Source organism: Paroedura picta, chromosome 17 (genome assembly GCF_049243985.1).
Source record: "Paroedura picta isolate Pp20150507F chromosome 17, Ppicta_v3.0, whole genome shotgun sequence".
NCBI lineage: Eukaryota > Metazoa > Chordata > Lepidosauria > Squamata > Gekkonidae > Paroedura > Paroedura picta.
Window position 1 is genome coordinate 22291251 of NC_135385.1, and position 19368 is coordinate 22310618.

Below are 19368 nucleotides of genomic sequence, written 5' to 3' on the forward strand. Positions count from 1 at the left end.
CCATTTAGTCCAACACTCTGTCTCCCACAATGGCCATCAAGTGGTCCCCCAGCCTCCACAGGGGTGGCTTTTGGGGGAGATCAGGGTGCCACAACTATGCAGAAGTGAATTCTGGAATGAACTTCAGTTCTCCCAGGCTCCCAGTTGGGGATATGGGACTGACCCAGGGTCTGCCGCACAGAGCGGAACCAAGATTTCCGGCCGCCTTGAGGCCCCCTGCGGGTATGGCTGGACTCAGAGTGCCCATGAAATAGGATCTGGGAACTGCAAAGGTGACGGAGGCAGGGGGAGAGAATACATACCCCAAACATTTGTCTGAGATCTGGATCCCGGAACCTGAAGGGTATATTTGAAACGTGCAGCCGTTTTGGCTGAGATTTGTTTTCTGTGTTTTCCGAGGATTGTGTCTGTTGTTGGCCGTCGGTCTGTGCTGCATCGTCTGTCTGCTAAAAACAAGACAAAACCGGGGGGTGGGTGGGTGGAGTGTTGATGAATAAAGTTAATGGAATTTCTGGCAAGGTTCCTCTACTGGAAGATCTCCCCACTCCCACATCAAGAGTTTCGGTGCCAGAATACAAAGAGTTAAATTACAAACAGTAACCAAACGATTAAATCAGACCAATTGGGAAGGCAACGTAGTCTGGGCTACACTGAAGATTCCTGGCCTTTAGATGCATAACCCGGTGACCAGTTTTAATACAGAAGCGATGATCCAGTTTTAAGAAGTGGGTTTCAAAAGCAAGCTAAAACAAAGAACCAAATTGGATCTATACCATGCCTGTGGGACATCATCCAGCCATTATTCCCAGTTGCAATTCCCACCTAGACAGCAGGTTTACAGCACAATCCTAGACAGAGTCACGCCCTTCTGAGTCCTATGAAGCCAACAGGCTTCCAAGGGGGTAAAGACCACTTGGGGTCGGCCCATTGGAGACTTGCTGCATGCAGCACCCAAAAGCGGCTACTTTCGTTAAGTCACCTGAAGATTAAAATGAACCGTCTTTTGTAAAACAGAAAGCTCAGGGCTGTTTCGTTCTTCCTTCCTTCTTCTTTTTAATTCCACGACAATATGGAATACCTAATTAATCATACTGCAGAATATGTATATACACACATTTATGAGTGAGAAAATTTCTGAGTGCCCATAGACTTAATCTACTGGCACAAATAACGAACGTCGGAAAGAAGATGGATGGAAGGGGAAGAATTCAAAAACAACACCCCAGAGAATATGCCCCTTTCTAAGCTGGTGGGGTTCACTTTCATTTCTGTGGGGCTTTTTCTCCATTTGCTGATTGCAGAATGCAAGTGTGATCGAAGGCACCCTGAACATCACAGAGTGAAATTAATGAAGAGCTGAGTGCCTTGGGTGAGGGGAGGAGCTCCTCCGGCCGAAGTAACCACGTAGCGTGCTTTGCGACTCGCTGAGACAGAAGTCTGGCCAAAGAGGCCACCTTCCAGAGGTGCAGTGACGGGAACGTTTTGGGAGAAGTAAGCCCTAAACACAATGGACTGAAATATCTTCTGGAGATGGCCATTCGCCATGCACATTCCTGTTCCAGCGTCGTCCAATGCATCTCAGTCCTTCAGGATCCACACTGAGCTATGGAAGAGCTGCTTACGAAGCTGGTGCCCTAGACTGCACAGTCAATTAAATCCCCAGTGTCCAATCAGAAGCCTTGCTGGGGGAAAGCCTCCTCTGGCCCCACCCATTTGCAAAAACCACCGTGCGGTCACCGAGCTGGAGAAGCCCAGCAACCCGCTAACGTAGGAGGAACCTCTGTGAGGAGAGTCCACTTCCCCCAACATCTGCATCCAGATGGCCTTTTGGATCATCAGTGACTGTCAGCGTTCACAGTCCCAGATGTTCACAGTCCCAGTGTTACTTACGATACATAGAAACCGAAGTTATCAGATCAGCGACAGAAGACGATGCTTTTGGAACTAGGAGAATCATAGATTAGAAGAAGAGTTGGTTTTAAAGCTTGATACTTATCAGGCCTCTCGGGAGAAAGAATTCCCCCACAAAGCTTTTCCAAGATAGTTTGCTTGGGGAGCCGGATTTGAGGCAATCGTCCGTCATCTCTGTAGAAAAGGCCATTTCCACCCATTTGCCGTATGACGTTTCCTGTGGTTCTGCTGAGACTGTATTTTTAATTTTTAAAAAATCCCCCAACCTGGTAAACAAATGCATATTCGACTCAGGGAATTGACGACTGCCGGAGATGGTCCCTCCTCCCAAGCAGTATGATGCAGCAACCATGCTCAATCCAGAAGCCACCCAGGGGAGCATTATGCAGCCGCCGCCATGCACAATCTCTTTCCGAACTCGCGGCCTTCCCGTTTCGCCAACAACGCCCCCCCCGCCGCCGCCCCCACTTTCCCAACGGTTGGAACGGAGCTTCTCCTTTGAAGTCCGCTCTGCGCACTTCACAGCTACTTTAATCTGGGCTCTGGGGCTCATTTTTCCATAATCATTTCTAACTCAATCAATAAGGCAGAGCTACACAAGTTTAATCTCAGCGAAATTTGATTTAGGTATTGACAAATGGGCAGAGAAGCCGCGATGCAGGGCAGGTGCGCATCTTCACAAAGGAATGTGTCTTCGTACGTCAAATTTAATTTATCATTCCTTAGCCAATTTGCATTCCTTGCCGTGGCGTGAGCTATGGCTTCCCAGGGAGGGGATCCGCCCCCCACCCCCAGTACACTCCGCCAGCTAGAACCTGTGTGAGCAGAATGCAAGGCCTGGAGAAACACCATCCACAGGCCGTTTCCTCACCACACTCTCTGAGTTTCTCATGCCCGCTCTCCAATTCGATGGCCCTTCCTGCAGTTTCAACCCTTCTGCAAACTGAGTTTTTTATTTCCACAATTGCACATTTTCAGGTAGCTCAGTTTCCCCTTGAAACAGACCTCTTTGGCCCTGAAATGCACGCTCCTTTAAGGAACATAAAAAAATGAGCATTGCACATTAATGCTGAGGTTGTCAGGTGTCCTGTATTGACCAGGATTGTTAAGTTTTTTAACTCACTGAGAGGGTGGGGACCTGAGAAAATGCAGAACGTATAAATCTGAACGGCATGAACTGTTTGTGTTTGGGTGTGTGGGAGGGTAATGCTCCTCCCAGTGCAAACAGGGTGCTTCATGCGTCATACGTGCTGTCACAAGAGCATAACATCAACAGCTAAGGTTGCCAACCTCCAGGTGGTTCCTGAAGAATTAAGATTACTACTGATCTCAAGGCTACAACAATCAGTTAATCTGGGGGGAATGGGCAGTTTTGGAAGGGGGACTCTATGGCATGATGCCTTACTGAAGTTTCCCCCAACCCCCACTGTCCTAAAGCTCCAGCCCTCCAATTTTTTCCCAACTCAAAGATGATAAACCCATCAAGAACAAAGCAACACAATTCACCAATGGTCCTATCCATAATTCACAACCATCGTAGGCACACTTGTGTAAAAACAGCACATCAGGGCTATTCCAGCTACTCTGTTTTATTTTCCTGTAGAACCACTCAACTTATTTCTCAGAGTGGGGGAGGGAAAGGAAGAGACAGAGAGAGAGAGAGAGAGAGAGACAGAGAGAGAGAGAGAGAGAGAGAGAGAGAGAGAGAGAGAGAGAGAGCTCTCGTGGATGTCTTCCAGGCATTATTTGATTAAGGCGACAATATTATGTGAGTGACGGTTGAGTACCCACCATACGGTTCTTTTGACCTAATTGATTTGTGTAATGAACACTTGCCCCGACTCTTGAAAAGGCCTCTTGATTTAAGCAGGAATGCCGGGAAGCCAAGTGAATTTACAGCTCCTACAGTAGCTCTATTTCAATCCATGGTGAATAGCCGGGGTGGACAAATTAACCCCATATACTGTGTGATGAACACAAGGGGAGAGGAGGGAGGGGGGATATTGGCCAGGTTTTTTTCCCAATATGTCTAATTGTTTTGATTTGTAAGCCGGATAAAAAGAAACTGAGAAAGGTTCAGAAAAAAATTATATATTCAAGTGTAAATGTGGAAGGAAGGAAGGAAGGAAGGAAGGAAGGAAGGAAGGAAGGAAGGAAGGAAGGAAGGAAGGAAGGAAGGAAGGAAGGAAGGAAGGAACAATATTGAAAGCCCATGGGGACTGAAAAATTATGAATTCTTGCGCTTCTATTAGGCATGTACAATAATGTCAAAATATATATATCCCATGGCCATTTGGAACCATGTCACAAGTCTTTCCCTCCTCTAACGTTCCAAATAAAGCGAGAAACTCCCGAACTGGACCCATGTCACAACAACATCATCCCCACCCCTAATGTTTCCAGTAAACCTACAAACTCCTCATCCAGGCCTAAGCTAACCCTGAGAATTAACCCTAAAAAAATAATCCCAATATTTTTACATGTACAATGATGTTAAAAATATTAAACTATCTCAACCTTTCTGAAGCATGTCGCAATATCATCCCCACACCTAACGTTCCCAGTAAACCTACAAACTCCTCATCGCAGGTATACGAGAGGTGTGAGGGGGTGAGCGTTCAGGAAGCGTTTCTCCAGGTCTGCCATGAAGATGTTCGCACATGGAGGCGCCATGTGGTTTCCCATGGCTGTACCATTGATCTGAAGGAATAAGTCACCCCCAAATCTGAAGTGGTTATGGGTGAGAACAAATTGGCATGGTTTGGTGTTAGAAATTGTATTCTTAATGGCTTGTAATCCATCTTTGTGCGGGATGATGGTATACAGGGATTCCACATCCATGGTGGCTAAAATGGCATTCTCTGGAAGGTTGTTCAAAGATTGCATTTTCCTCAGAAAGTCTATGGTGTCTTGAACATAACTAGAAGCCTAGATGGCATAGGGCCTTAGATCAGAGTCCATATAGCCAGACACCCCCGTGGTGATAGTGTTTATGCCTGAGACAACTGGGTGCCAGATTTGTGGATTGTGGGTAGAAGATAAAAGGTTCCTGGACGTGGTTCTTTTGGCGTTTCTTAAAGTATTTCTTCCTGAATACATGAGGGTAATTCCTTGATAATCTTGTGTAGCCCTTTTTGTATTCCTGTGTGGGGTCTGAGTCCAGTTGTTTGTAAAAGGTGGTATTTGAGAGCTGTCTTTGAGCCTTCTGGACGTAGTCTGATCTATTCATGATGACAACAGCTCCTCCTTTGTCAGCTTCCTTAATCACTATATCCGGATTGTTCCTAAGGCTGTCAACGGCCTTCCTTTCAGTGTAGCTGATATTCTGCTGTGTGCGATGTCGCTTGTTGATCACATTGGTTTGGACCCTGTGGTGGAAGCATTCTATGTGGAGGTCCAGTGTGGCATTATGACCATCTGGGGGAGTCCACATGGAGTCTCTTTTGTAGTAGCATTGTTTTGTTGGGATGTATCCTGTCCTTTGGTGGACTGGAGGGAAGGTACTTGTTCTCCAGTGGTTTATGGCATCAAATGCCAACAATGCCCCTCCGTTCTCTTACATAGGTCAGACAGGTCAAACCCTCCGCCAAAGGATCAATGGACACAGGTCTGACATCAAAAACCACAAAACTGAAAAACCTGTAGGGGAACACTTCAACCTTCCAGGACATTCAATAAGGGACCTGAAAGTAGCTATTTTATTGCAAAGGAACTTCAAGAACAAGCTAGAAAGGGAGATTGCAGAAATGCAAGTTATTACAACACTCAAAACAATGACATACCCTGGACTCAACAAAGACATAGGTTTTTTTTACCTCACTATGTATTCTAATCTTGTTTAATTTGTGTATCCACATTCTTCACAATTTATTTTAATTGGGACAAAGTGACTTAGGAATATATAATGTAATTTTGAATTTTACTCTCTGGTCTCATGATAAGATAGTTGCCAGCTCAGCTTCTACTTGTAGGAATGTTTCACACTAGTATGGAGACAGTTGGGGCAAGCAACAAATGGTAAAGCATAAGCCGTTAATCACTAACATAGACAGATTTACTTCTCTTATGCTTTTGTGAACTACAACTGAATTCAAGGGGACTGATTGGCTGTTTTAGCAAAGAATGATCCTATGGCTGTATTTGGATGTTGTGACACAGGTTACTAATTTAACAGGATTAACTTTTGCTTTTATATTCCCACTGTCATAATGGTCAGTTCATAGTCTGACGAAGAGTGCTTGCACTCGAAAGCTCACACCTTGAATACATCTTTGTTGGTCTTAAAGATGCCACTGGACTCTGATTTTGTTTTGTTGTGTGGCTTCAGACCAACAGGGCTACTCACCTGAACCTAACCTGAGAATTTACCCTAAAAAAAAATCCCTAGATTTTTATATGTACAATGAAGTCAAAACATTTATACATCTTATGGTATTTCTGAACCATGTCACAACATCTTCCCCACCCCTAATGTTCCCAGAAAACCTAAACGCTGACCAACCGGACCCATGCCTAAGCTAACACTAACCCTAAACTGAGAATAAATCCTTAAAAAAATCCCTATATTTTTATATGTACAAATATGTCAAAAATATTTATATACCTCATGGTCTTCCTGAACCATGTCACAATATCAACCCCACCCTAATGTTTCTAGTAAACCTACAAACTCCTCATCCAGACCCCTGCCTAAGTTAACCCTAACCATGTCATATTGTGTACCCCACCCCTAAAATTCCCAGTAAAGGACAAACTCCGCAACCAGACCCATGCCTGAGCGAACCTGAGAATTTACCCTAAGGAAATCTCTATAATTTTACATGCTCAAAAATGGGATTTAGAATCTTACCGCTGAAGAATGTCCTGGAATATTTTAGAGAATTCCATGTGAGGGAATTTTTTAGTTATTATTTCAATTTCAAGACAGTATTCTCCTTCCCAACCCCTGATTGTTTGGACTCTGCCTTGGACTTTGTTGGTTTGTACGAACGGAGGGAGAGTCTAAGCGACATGCGATGCCTGCCAGAAGAACCATGCCATTGTGTGTACCTTGGGCACACCGCAACTGGCTCGAAAGTCTAGCGTTTCCCACTGCGAACAAGACTAATGTCGCGCATACAAAACTCCTTCCTGCCAGAGCCGTGTTTATACAGCCCACCGCTGAGCGAGCACGCTGAATGTTGGGCACCATGCTGAGAGAGAATGGCTGATTGCCACACTGGATGTTGCGAGGAAATAAAAAGTGACAAGATGATGAAAGGGTTGCTTGGCTTGACCCATCGGAGGATCGCCGCCTTTCCCCGAAACCCTGCCGAACCGCCTTTCATTTGTACAGAGCTGTACCTTCCTGGGAGGCCCCATTTCTTCTGCGCAGCCAAAACAATGATTCCAGAACGGGTTCCCAGCCCCCTCCAAGTGAAATGATTCTGGAGGAAACTTGAGCGGACATCTTGGCTTCTCCAAAAGCCCGACGTTTTGAGTCCAAAGGACAACCGAGTTTAATTCTGGGTCCATGCTTTCGTGTTGCAGGCACACTCCTCAGATGCCTGCCCAGCTGAATCCATCGACAAAAAGTGATTAGCTGCAAAACAAACCGGCCTATCAACAACGCCGAGGCCCGTGAGGAGCACAGAGGCTGGGCGAGTTGCGAAAGTCGGTTGTCAATGAGCTGGCATTAATCTGACCCTCCCTGGCCTCTCTTGCACTGTCTATGCTGCCTCAGAAGCCCCCAGGGCATATCAGGGGCAGAGGGTTTTAACGTGGGCAGTGCGTGGCATGACCTGCCCTGAACTTGTGGTCCCATTTCTGCAGCGATACCACAGAAAACATTTGGGGCTTGGCTCTGCTAACGCTGCCCCTCCCCGCCTTGGCAGGCAGTGGCCAAGAGAGCCGCATTTCAAATGAGGCTGAAAGTTTTGAAGAGGCGGGGGAAGGGGGAGGCGGAGGGGAAATGGGGCTGGAGGCATTGATCATTTGATGTTTCCCATCCTTTGTGTATTAAAAGAAAAGAAGCCGGATTACAGAGAGGGATTCAGAGAGACGCCTCTGAAGTCTTTACCAGCATCCTGTTATCGTAAGATAGTCTTCCCCACCCAAGAAACCCGGAGAGAAGAGACGATTGGCAAATCCTGAACGGCCTTTTGTTCTCCCCAAATCTCTCCCCTGTTCCATAATAAGCCTTTATTAGCCTCTAATGGAATGCAGATGCGGGGGGGAGGGGTATCTCTCAATGCGGCGCTCCCAGTGGGCATGAGATCAGATGCTAGGCTGGGGAACCCCTGGAAATTTGGGGTTAGAGCCTGAAAGGACGGGGACCCCAGTGTTGCCCAACAGTGCCATTGAGTCCCCCCTCCAAACCAGTTTCTCCAGAGGAATTGATCTCTGTTGCCTGGAGATGAGCCATAATTCCAGGAGATCTATGGACTACAATTACCATGAGCTCCTGACATCATGCAGGGGGAGCCACAGCCGGGCCACCCCTGCTCTATAGCATTAAACCCACAAGAAGTTGCTTCCCTCCCCAAATTATCCTCAGGCTCCTCGGGTTGGGAAAGACCCAGTCTCTAGGTGTTTCCCAAGATGGAGCTGGTAACCCCAAGAGGAAATTCATCGTGTGTCGTTGTTAACTGCACCCAGCCTCGCTGCATCCGAAGAAGAACATGCCACATTGGTTAGATCGGCCTCTTATCACAACCCCGAGGAGTCATAAGCCCTGGGCGATAACCGGGGTAGCGTGCAGAACGACGCGGAGGGAACAAACTGTGCTCTGCAGAAGTTTTAGTGTCAAAGACTTTAAAATAATTTTTCTTAAAACCCCCCCCCAAACTCCCCTAAGTCATTTACAATGTAATTGCCCGGCTGCCAGCTCCGTCTCCACCAATTCCAATCATCTGGTGACAGCTAATTGGCTTGTGCATGCAAAGACAAAATGGAAAGGTCGCGTGCGTATGACCTGCCGGAGGCCAGGAGCCTCCAGGAAGAGAGGAGAGCAGTAAAGTTGCAGGTGAATGAACACTTCCAGCTCGGGGAATGTCAGGGTTCAGCCGTAAAACAGACCACGGGCCTGGTCTAGTGTGCCAGGCAAAAATAAGTGGACGGAATCCGGTTCGCACTGGGGGAGGGTGTCACGCTCTGGCTGTATCCATGCTGGGTCAGGTCAGCGGCCCATCCAGTCCAACACTCTATCACACAGGGGCCATCCAAAACGTAGGGGCCATCAGGAGGTCCACCGGCACAGCCAGGACGCCAGAAACCCTCCAACCGTTGCTTCCCAAGCACCAAGAAAGCTGAGCAATACTGCACCAGACATTAAAAAAAAACATAAGAGAATCCATGTTGGATCAGGCCAGTGGCCTATCAAGTCCATCAGTCTGTGTCATACTGAGGCCAAAGAGGCCATCAGGAGGTCCACCAGCAGGGCCAGGACTCCAGAAGCCTTCCCACTGTTGGCCCCCAAGCAACAAGGATACAGAGTATCACTGCCATAGACAGAGTCTTCCAGCTTTCCCACTGATGGTCCTGTGCTCCAGATGTTAATCCCATCCCATCTGGAAGGTCTACTTTCAGTTGCCACCTCTTCCTGCCGCAGGGAATACCGCCTTCGAATAACTCTTTGGGTGTAGATGGACATCCTCCGATCTGTCCTAAGCCGGCTGCTACAGTGCAGAATGTCCAATATATCGCTGGAAGGCAAAGTAACTCTGGCTCACTTACTTTGGCCTATCCTGTGATCCAACTCAGTGGAGAAAGCAATTCCGCCAGGACCGGTCAGCGGTAAAAGGAAACCATAGAGTCCACCTTCCAAACCAGCCATACCTCCAGGCGTCCTGATCTCTGTCGTCATAACGGATGTTCTCCAGCCATCTACTGGGAGGCTGGCAACCCTAAATTTACCAGAGAACTAAGGGGGGGGGGGATAAAATAGGCTAGACTTGATCAGGAAAGGAGAGACAAAACTTATTTGATCTCCCCAGGAGCAGACGCACGCAAAGAATTGGCCCATTTTCAAGCATGAGTCGGCCAAGTCTGGGACCGCTGAACAGCTGTGGGTGATTCATAATATAATTCAGTGTGAGAATAATATAAGGGAAAAATAAATAAGGAGAAGGACGAGGGGGGGGCAGGGGGGGAGCGAAATATGCCTGGGAGCGGGATGCAAAATGCCGCCTAACCTGATAAAACCAGTATGAGTTCGCTAATATATGGCGCTTTCTCCATGTTATCATCAAAATCCCACACTTTGTAATACAAAACAGTGCTTGACAATATGATTCATAAATCCTTAACGTGATATAGTGGTCCGCTGAGGTTTCATTATTTGGATTTCTAGTTTGACCGATTGCATAAAAACACAATCAGCCCTCTCAAAATCCATTACGAGACACATTATTTTCAGACATGCTAGCAGAAGGTGTGTGTATGTGTGCGGGCACGTGAGAGTCCCCCTTCACTGTCTTTCAGTCTTGCCTCCGGCAGTTATGTATGCACAATATCCCCCTAATTCTGCCATTTTTGCCGGTTTCTCTTAAAAAGCTTACTGGAAGATCTAAACACACATGCACCTTAGCTGACCGGCGGCCCAGATACACACCCCACCCCTTTCAGTGCTTTGCTTTGAACCACTGGGACCCACAACAACCATCTGCATTTCTCCAATGCGTCATTTTCAGTGTCCGTTAACCCCATACGTTAACCCCATAAAACACAGTTCAACACGCACGGGGGTTTGGCCAGAAAAAAGGGAAAGGCCGACCCTACACAGAGCCTCCCTCACTGGCCCCTCAAAGTTTTATTCTGGGTATAGGCTTGTTTGTGCATGCACATTTCTTCAGATGGCTTGCACCCAGAATAAATCTTTGTTGGGTCTTGAAGGGGCCGCCGGACTCCAACTTTGTTCTGCTTTTTCAGGCCGACATGGCAACGCCCCGGGATCGCTCCATGACCTCTGATGCCCTACAACAGGGGTGGCCATGGACTACAATTCCCAGCTGGCAGGGGCTCATGGGGGTTGTAGTCCATGGGCATCCGGAGAACCACTGCTTGGCCACCCCTGGCCTAAAGTCTACATGTCCTGAGAATTCTGTGCTGGGTTACAACAGGCGCCAGACCAGGGAAAGAACCGGGCCCCCATATTTTGGCGCGGGTTTTGCCATTCCCGGCACGAGGAACAAAAACATCTTTACGATCTCTCAGGTTAGTTACTGTGCTTTACAACCTTCCACACTTCATTAACCTTTAGTTCCACCTGCCTTTATGATCTCGTAAGAAGAGATTTATCAAATGGAAAAGCTAATATATAGGAACGGTATTCGGGCCATCAACGCCGAGCAACTGTCGTAAGCGTGGCGCTTTTCATAATCACCGTGGTCTGAGTAACTTTGATAGATAAGGTCGTTTTTAAAATATAAGGACTGGTCCCTGCGAGGCAGTGCTGAATTATTGTCCGATGTCGCTGGGTTTGTACTCCCATGGCACATGGCAGAGAAGTGGTGCGAACTTCCTCCTTTCTCTGACGAACTCGCACTTCCTCCTCCTAGTTTCCCCCCTCTCTCTCCATTGCCATTTCTCTGTCCCTCGAAGCCGGTGGGGAAGGAGAATTGCTACCTGAGGTCACCAAGATCCAGGCGGCAGCTGGAGGCCTCCCACATCTTCAATTGCTATCCAGGCAACAGAAATCAGATCCCTTGAAGAAAACAGACGATTTGGAAGATGGACTCAATGGCCATATATCCAATTGAGGATTCTTCCCCGCAAACCCCAAATCTCCAGGTATATCCCAACCCAGAGCTGGCAACCCGACCTCCGCACCGTGTTATTAAAGGCCTCCGACGTTTCACCACGCCCTCCGCCATTTTGGTTTCTACAATGCCAGGATGTTATTCAACACCTTGGTGCTCAATGAATGAATACCCTGGGGTGCCCTCTACGGCACGCTCCGGGAAGCATCTTCTACATATTACAAGCATTGCATGCGATTTTCAGATGCATAACAAAAAGAATTCTCAGAGATGCTCAATGGCACACTTCTACGGTCCGCGGGTCCCTTTGTTTCCCTCCGTGTGCGTTGCTTCCACATAAAATATTTAGCTCATAAGCAGAAGCGGCCGGAACGAAGGTCAACCCTTCTGCAATTAAAAAGGAGTCGACACCTTCAGAACAACAACAAACAACCTGGAAAAGGAATAAGGAAGAAAGAACAGCCCACTGCAGTTGAGAAAAGAGCTGCCAAAGTTAATTACCCTTCTTCCCCTCTTCCCTTCCCATTTTCGGGAAGGTGCGCTGCTATTTTAAGACGATCAAAGTAAAAATAAAGATAAAAAGGCTGTTGATTACAGAGAAGCCGAACACACCCAACCGCCCGGCACAAAAGAGGACAATTATGCAAACAATCCAGGGTTGTCTTTCAAGAAGTTATCCTTGCTGGGAGCAGGTCCGGCTTTGAACCAGCAATTCTGCCGCAGGGCGAGAGGTCATCTAAGGTTAGTGAAGGTGAGGAGGAGAAGACACAGTTTCCAAACTGAGGACGAAGGGCTGGAGGCAGGGTGGCCAGCTCTGGGTTGGGAAATGCCTGGGTGGAGACCTTGAGGGTGGAGCCAGGAATGGGTGGGATTGGGCTAGGAGGAGCCTTGGCGTTGTATAATGCTATGGAGTCCACCCTCCAAATCAGCCACTTTCTCCAGGGGAGCTGCTCTCTTTAGCCTGGAGAAGAGCTATAATTCTAGCGGTCCCACCTAGGTGGAGGCGAGGCAAAATTCCACACCTCTCTTGGATGCACACAGGAGATCATGGGCTTGATAGGTGGCCTGCGGTGGTGACTGGGTGTCACTGGCATCACAAACATCTATCCTAATCTAAATGGAAGAATTACAAAGGCATCCTTAGTTATCCATTAAGATTAGATATGGGATTCTTCTATTTCTCCTGAAGAGAAGAGCAACTCCCGTGTTTTGGGAAGAAGGACCCCTGTTAAAAATACATTTTTCCCCATAAACGGGCCCTGTGCATGTGTAAAATGCACCAAACTTTTAATGAGGACTAGCAACCTCAAGGAGCGTCGTAAAGGAACGGCGTATGAAACTGCGACGGCGGACGTACTCCGGTCAGTGAAGGCAAATTCAATTTCAGAGACGGCGCTTTTAAGAAAGGAATTGAATGTGTCACCGTGCTTATAGGATTATTATATTTCACCGAGTCGTCTCACAATTAAATATATTTGCTAGCATTACAGTAGTCGCTCATGAGGGATTATTAAAGCAGTTCATAAAATATAAAGGTACGCGTCCCCTTTTGGCAGTGCTTAGGCGGCTATATTAAAATCGCAGCATTATAAACTCTGAGGTGGATTAAAATCTCAAATAGTCATCTCTCTTCCCCCCGCCCCCTTCTTCTTTTCCCCAAGTAATTGCTCCACAGCCACAATATTAGATCTACTCAGTTTTATTGGTGCCGAGGTTTGGGCGAGGAGATCGATCCACTAGATGGATGTCGGGTTTCAAGCATGAAAAATCTGCAGCCTGGTTTCTGTGGCAGGAATGTAGGTGAGCCAGCTTGGTGTAGCGGTTCAGAATGGTGGCCTCTAAACTGGAGAACTGGGTATGTTTCCCTGCTCCTCCTCCACATGCAGCCCGCTAGGTGACCCTGGGTGTGTCACAGTCCTGTTAGAACTGTTCTGAACAGTTCTGCCCAAGCTCTCTCAGCCCCACCTACCTCACGGAGTCAGTTGTGAGGAGAGGAAGGGAAGAGGATTGTGCACCGTGTTTGGCTAAGTTCACCAGAAATCCTGAGTTACGACTATAAATTTTGGGTTTTATTGTATTTTACTATATTTTTACTATATATGTGTATTCCCCCCCCCCGTATCCCCCCTGAACTTCTGTCGGAAAGGAAAGTGGCTTATAAATATTTTAAATAATAAATAAATGACACAGGTGGGAGGTGGAGATCTCCTGGAATTACAAGTGATCTCCAGGCCACATAAATTGCTCATTTATTATTTAATTATTTAAAACATTTGTTCCGCTTCTCCTGGTGGAAGGTGGGCTGCACTGTACCTTATCCCCTGACCAACTCTGCCTGCAAATCTCTGGATACTTCCTAACCCGGGCCCGGGAACCTTCATGAAAGTATTATCAGAGACCAAAGTACAGGCTGCCTACACCCCTGCCTTGAAATCTATCCACAACGGAGAGATCCGAGATAATTCCAGACCCCAAGCAGCTCCAAAAGCTGAGATAGCATCTCCGGAAATCCCCGCTCTGCCACGGAGTGCTGCCACTTACAAGATTACACCGCAATTTTAGGAGTGTCACTGCAGCTGACAACTTCTTTCTCGTTCGCATGCCAATTATGGCTGGGGGGGTTGGCGACATCATTAACTGAGCTGGGATGGGCACAGCCGTGGTCCTTACGTTTCGCGGGGATGGGGTGGTGGGAGGAGAGGAATTACCTTTCACGCAGCAATCCCAGGCAAGGATCAATTTTAATTAAAGTGTTATAATGTGAAGCCACGATGCTGAAGGTCAAACGCAATTTAAGCTATAAATTAGCTTTCTTGTGGCACGGGGAAAGGATCCTTTGAAACATGCGGTCGGTTTATTCAGCAGAAAAATACAACTGGAGAAGGCTCGTTTTTTCCCCCTTTACTCCCCCCTCCCGTCAAATTACGGGAAAGGGGGTTCTACTTCAATGTTAGGAAGGGCTTTCTGAAGGGTGAGGGCTGTTTGACCTCAGAGGGCGTCTGTTGTGAGGAGACGAAGGGAAAGGTGTTCAAAATTCTCCTTGGGAAGCCGAGCTTTTCTTCTCTCAGGTCCCTTCTGGTCACCTGCAGGGGTTGGGAGGGGGTGGAGTGAACTGAAAAGTTTCTGGGGGCTTAGAGATGGATCCTGGGGAACACGGGGATTGAGGTGAGGTCTCCCTTCCTGACATTCCTAATCGTATGCACCATTTTAATGTGAGGCGGGTGGGCGGGTAGGTAGAGGCAGGCATGCCGACATAAGAGGGTTAGACTTAGTAAGGGCCAAGGGCGGTGGAGCAGCGTGGAGAAAGCTTCAAAAGCGAAGAACCACGCGTCCGATTTGCGCGTGGCTGAAATGAAAAGAAAGCTTCCAACTGTAAGCTAGACAGAAACCTCGCTGTCTCTGCCGTTCCTTCCGGCAGCAGCCCCACGCCTTAAGGGGAGCCATTTTGGAGCCTGCGGTTTGAAAGCTCCGCGGTCTGGTGTGAACAGATAGGCCTGCCGTTCTTTCCCCGAAGCGAGGAATCGGTTGGGGGAGGCGGGGAGACTGATCCACAGTCCTCTCGGCAAAGTGCCTGCTGAGAAAAGAAATTGAGGACGGACTTCTGCCTGGCCGTTTCCATCCTCGATTTCATTGGCTTGTGAAGCAACTCCGATCTCGCTTTGCTCTTTTCTCAACTCTCTGCGTTGCTCAGACGGCCGGGACACGCTGTCTTCCCAACAATGCTTCAAAAGGAAAACCCAGGGCTGGATACATCATGGAACATGCTGGGACCGGCCTCCGCTGCCAAGGACTGCAGCTGGCATCAGCGGGGTTTGATGTGGGCTCTTTGGCCTTTCAAAGTGCAATTTAGCAGGCTGAGCGCTGACCTGGAAGTGAAGGCGCTTGGCCGTCAGCAGGAGGAAGCGGAGCAGAAGATGAACCTGGTCTTAGACAACTCTCAGGTTGCTCTGGAAGAGGCCTTCTAAGTCTCCCCTCCCCACACTCCTGCCTCAAATCTGCAACACTGTATGATCCTCCCCATCCACAGCATGCGTGTCTTGAGCTTAGCTCTACACCTGACGGCCACCCTGTTCTCAGGGAACAGATGATGTAAGGTTAAAACCCCCAGCTGTTCAAGCAGTTGGACACCCTCCGAATCACTGCGAGGGACAGGGGAGTTTTCAACAGAGAGCTCTGTGGAGAACCAGGTGCGAGGAAGGAGGCACTGAAGAGACAGGCAGGCACCTCCACGCATGGTTTTAAGCGCGGTGACATTCCATCAATGAAGACTGGGAGCCAGGGGATATTTATCACATTACGGGCTGTCCGTCACACCGAAAAGCTGGGGAAATTCCAGGGGCTGCGTCAACATATCTGTAGGAACACGCAGAGCTTTCTCACGCAGCTGGATACTGGGCCCGTCTAGAGCAGGCCCCCCCAAGACTTTTTGAGGCATGATGGTGGGAGGCGGATTTCTTCCAGCCAGACTGGTCAGGGATTATGTTTTTTGGGGGTGTTGGGAGGAATCATCTGGACATGGAATTGGGGTCACTGTGGGTGGGCAGGGAGCTGTGAGTTTCCTGCACTGAGCTGGGGATTAGTCTAGATGACCTCGGAGACACCACTCTACGATTCTGCAATTCCACCTTCAGTTACGCAGTGGAGATCCTTATAAAGCCTATCAAACTATCACAGCCTATCAAACCTCCCGTGATTCTGCTAGTGATCTGCGGTCCGTCCCCCCCCCCCCTCGCAGTGTTACAACCACATGTAATCACACAGGATGCAGAAAGAATGAGGGCACTATGGCCTCCAAGAAATCCACGGCCCGGTTTCCTCCCGGCCCTGTTCAGTTCTGGTTCCCGCAGAAAGGCGGAAGTGCAGAAATGGAGTAAAATGTGAGCAGACGTCCCCTCCCCTCCAAACAAACATTTGCGTGGAAGAAATAAACAACCCAGCAACCGGGAGTGTTTTTCTCGGTGGATACGCGGGGACTTGATAGAAGCATAAAATATAATGACTGTCGGGGAAGGAGAGAAATGTGACAGCTCTCCTCCTTACCTTCCTCCCCAAAACGCAACAACAAAGACACAGGACGGTATCCAAGCAAGCCAAAAGGCGCCTCGGTTTAACAATGATAAAAATAAATCGCTCATTAGAGAGAATCCAACTACCAGAATCCCCCGGTGTGCCGTAGCTGTTTGCTACAGAAAAAAAGAGACAAGCTGAAACCAAATTTGTTCCCCCACCCCTCAGTCCTCCACTCTGGATTCTCCTCTGTAACCTTGCCGGATATATTTGCCCGCAAACGCAACAGGTCTTTAAAGACACTGTGGATCGGGATCTTCTTCAGGAGGAGGGGCCACCCCCCTAGCCCTGGATCAGTGGCCTCTGGGTATCTCTGGGTTCATGACACAGTGTGCTGAGCACAGCCCCAAAATGGCTCGCCACGGACATGGCTGCTGCAGCTTATCTCCAGCCACGCGGGAAGCATCCTCGTGCTATTCCGGCAGCCGCTGCCCAAGCAAGAGTGTTAAAAACTTGCACTGGCAATCAAATCTCCAGAGGCCGATCCAAAGCCTTGCAGGGCAAAAGCCCCTCACGGCCGGGAAAGTGGGCAGCTGGACACCTCTTGGCACCATGCTGCGGATCGTGCCCCGTGCCCCCGAGGCACTGAACGTAGGAACAAGTGGTGAGGAAAAACGCCCAGCAGCAGATTCAGAACGGGAAATTTTGCACAAGGTTAGCGGGAAATTTCCCGCGTGATTTCTTTTCTGTTTGGTGAGGGTTTCGTCCAGTTGGTGAGATTAAAGCCAGGTCTCGGTTCAGGGGAGATGGGACATTCCCCCCCCCCCCCGAGATTTTTGTGCCGGCTTGCAAGCAAATATAGCTCCGTAGGTCTGTGGAGGGGCCAACCCCCCCCCCCGCATGCTTACTGTGGCCGTGGCAGAGACGGTCTGTGCGTTGGCGTCGCTGGCGTTTGGTTCGGAGTGCGTCTGTGCAGGCGGGTACATGTTTAACGTGTGCTCTGGGACCGTGGTCTGGCCGGCGTAGTCGGGGGTGGGGTGGGGGTGGGGCGCGGTGTATTCCGCCGGGATGCCGTTCTGGGGGGGCGCAAACGGGGCCGAGGCGTAAGGCTGTGCCATTGTGTCCGGAGGTGCTGTTGCTTCCTGGTTACCCTGCAGAGGAGGAGGAGGAGGAGGAGGGAAGAAGGACAAGAAAGGAGAAGGTGACATATTTATTGATTTACTGAATTCTCCCCAGGAGGGAATGACAGGGGTTTGGAAGCATCGTTCATCAGAGGCCATAAGTCGGAAGTGAACTGACAACATTTCACACGCAAACACACACACACACACACACACACACACACAGCAGCGGGTTCGGTTCCTCTCATCTTCAGCACCACAACTGTTGGTTCTTCTAGATCTCCAATGACATATCACACCATTTTTTAAAATGCCTCCAAGTCATCACCCATAAATTACGCCCCATTTAGACACAACTGATGCAAGAAACGTCATTAAAATAGGTTAATTTTAAACGGGGACGTTCTGGCATGAAGTCTGCTGCGGAACGAAAGGCGTTGGGTATTTTTTAACTGGATGGAGCAGCTCTTGAAACTCAGTCTTGGCCATAACGGAAGACGTTTCAACAAGCTATTCAGAACAGATTTCAGCCCCATCGCTTTCCATGGGACTACAGTGCTTGCACACCCAGAGGGGTGGACATGGTTGCCTATACCCTTGTCTGAAGCAGAGCTCAGCATCTGTCTGTCTGTCTGTCTGTCCGTCTGTCTATTCACCCTGTATAGCACTGACCATTTGATGCAAGAGAACACTGTTGGAAAAGACAGATTTCATGTGGGGTGGAATTAAGCAGGAAGAAAGGGAATATGGCAGCAAAGAGAAGGGAAGGGAACAACGCTCTGCCCATCAGCCTGTCTGGATCAGTGGTCACCTGCCCCACACCCACCCACCCATCCTGAGCCAATCATCCTGCAGGAGGGAAGCCCCTCCCCCTAGAGTTGGCCCCTAGACTCCGTCAGGGGCCAACCACAATGAAAAAGCAGGGCCAAGTATTCTGAAAGGCAATTTTAAAGCAACGAGGAGGAGGGGACAAGGTTCGTGTGCCGAGATTCCCCTGCTTTCACGCTCTTACTGCAAAATAAAATAGAGACATTTCCTACTTCCTGTTCTACTTCCCCCACTTCTTGTTGTTCGCCACGCCTCCCACCTCCCACGTGCTGGAGCCACCATGGTGGACCCAACCTGGAATGTAAAGTTTCAACAGCAATTTCTGTGTTTCTTTATGTTAAGGAGACCCCCACTGGTTCAATTACCACTGGCAGCCATTCCGCCAGCCTCAAATTAATATCTGTAGCATTTTTCTCTTAGTGCTAATTACAGCTAATATTTAATTAAGAGCTATGAGCTTCGGGAATGTGTCATACCGGCGACTTCAGACTCATTTTACTTCGCAAGAGTCATTTAAATGACACACCTGTAATGGAAGTCAAGGAGGACTTGCTCAGGGGAGGAATGCACATCTGCATGTACTCTGATCTCCTGCTGGCTCAGGGCGGTGTACATCAATAGAAATAACCATCCTATCCATTAATTAACCCTAAAAACCATATTCATAAATGAACCTTCAAATTATATCTCACAAATGAGAATTCCATTCAGTGGTGTCATTCGGGGTGTAATAATTATTTCTGATGTGGAGTCATATTCGATGT

At 48.5% G+C, this 19368-nt stretch overlaps 1 protein-coding gene across 24 annotated transcripts in view; it reads right to left on the reverse strand.

The window, feature by feature from the left end:
- Positions 1 to 19368, reverse strand: part of RBFOX1 (RNA binding fox-1 homolog 1) — an 832795-nt gene that overhangs the window by 63814 nt on the left and 749613 nt on the right. For 23 of the 24 annotated variants that reach the window (XM_077316478.1, XM_077316476.1, XM_077316480.1 and 20 more), the window contains 2 exons: positions 17564 to 17806; positions 303 to 446 (listed from right to left, as the gene is read on the reverse strand). In XM_077316478.1, the coding sequence (XP_077172593.1) occupies positions 303 to 446; positions 17564 to 17806 (387 nt within the window). The remainder of the gene's footprint in view (positions 1 to 302; positions 447 to 17563; positions 17807 to 19368) is intronic. The other variant, XM_077316475.1, reaches the window with a different exon arrangement.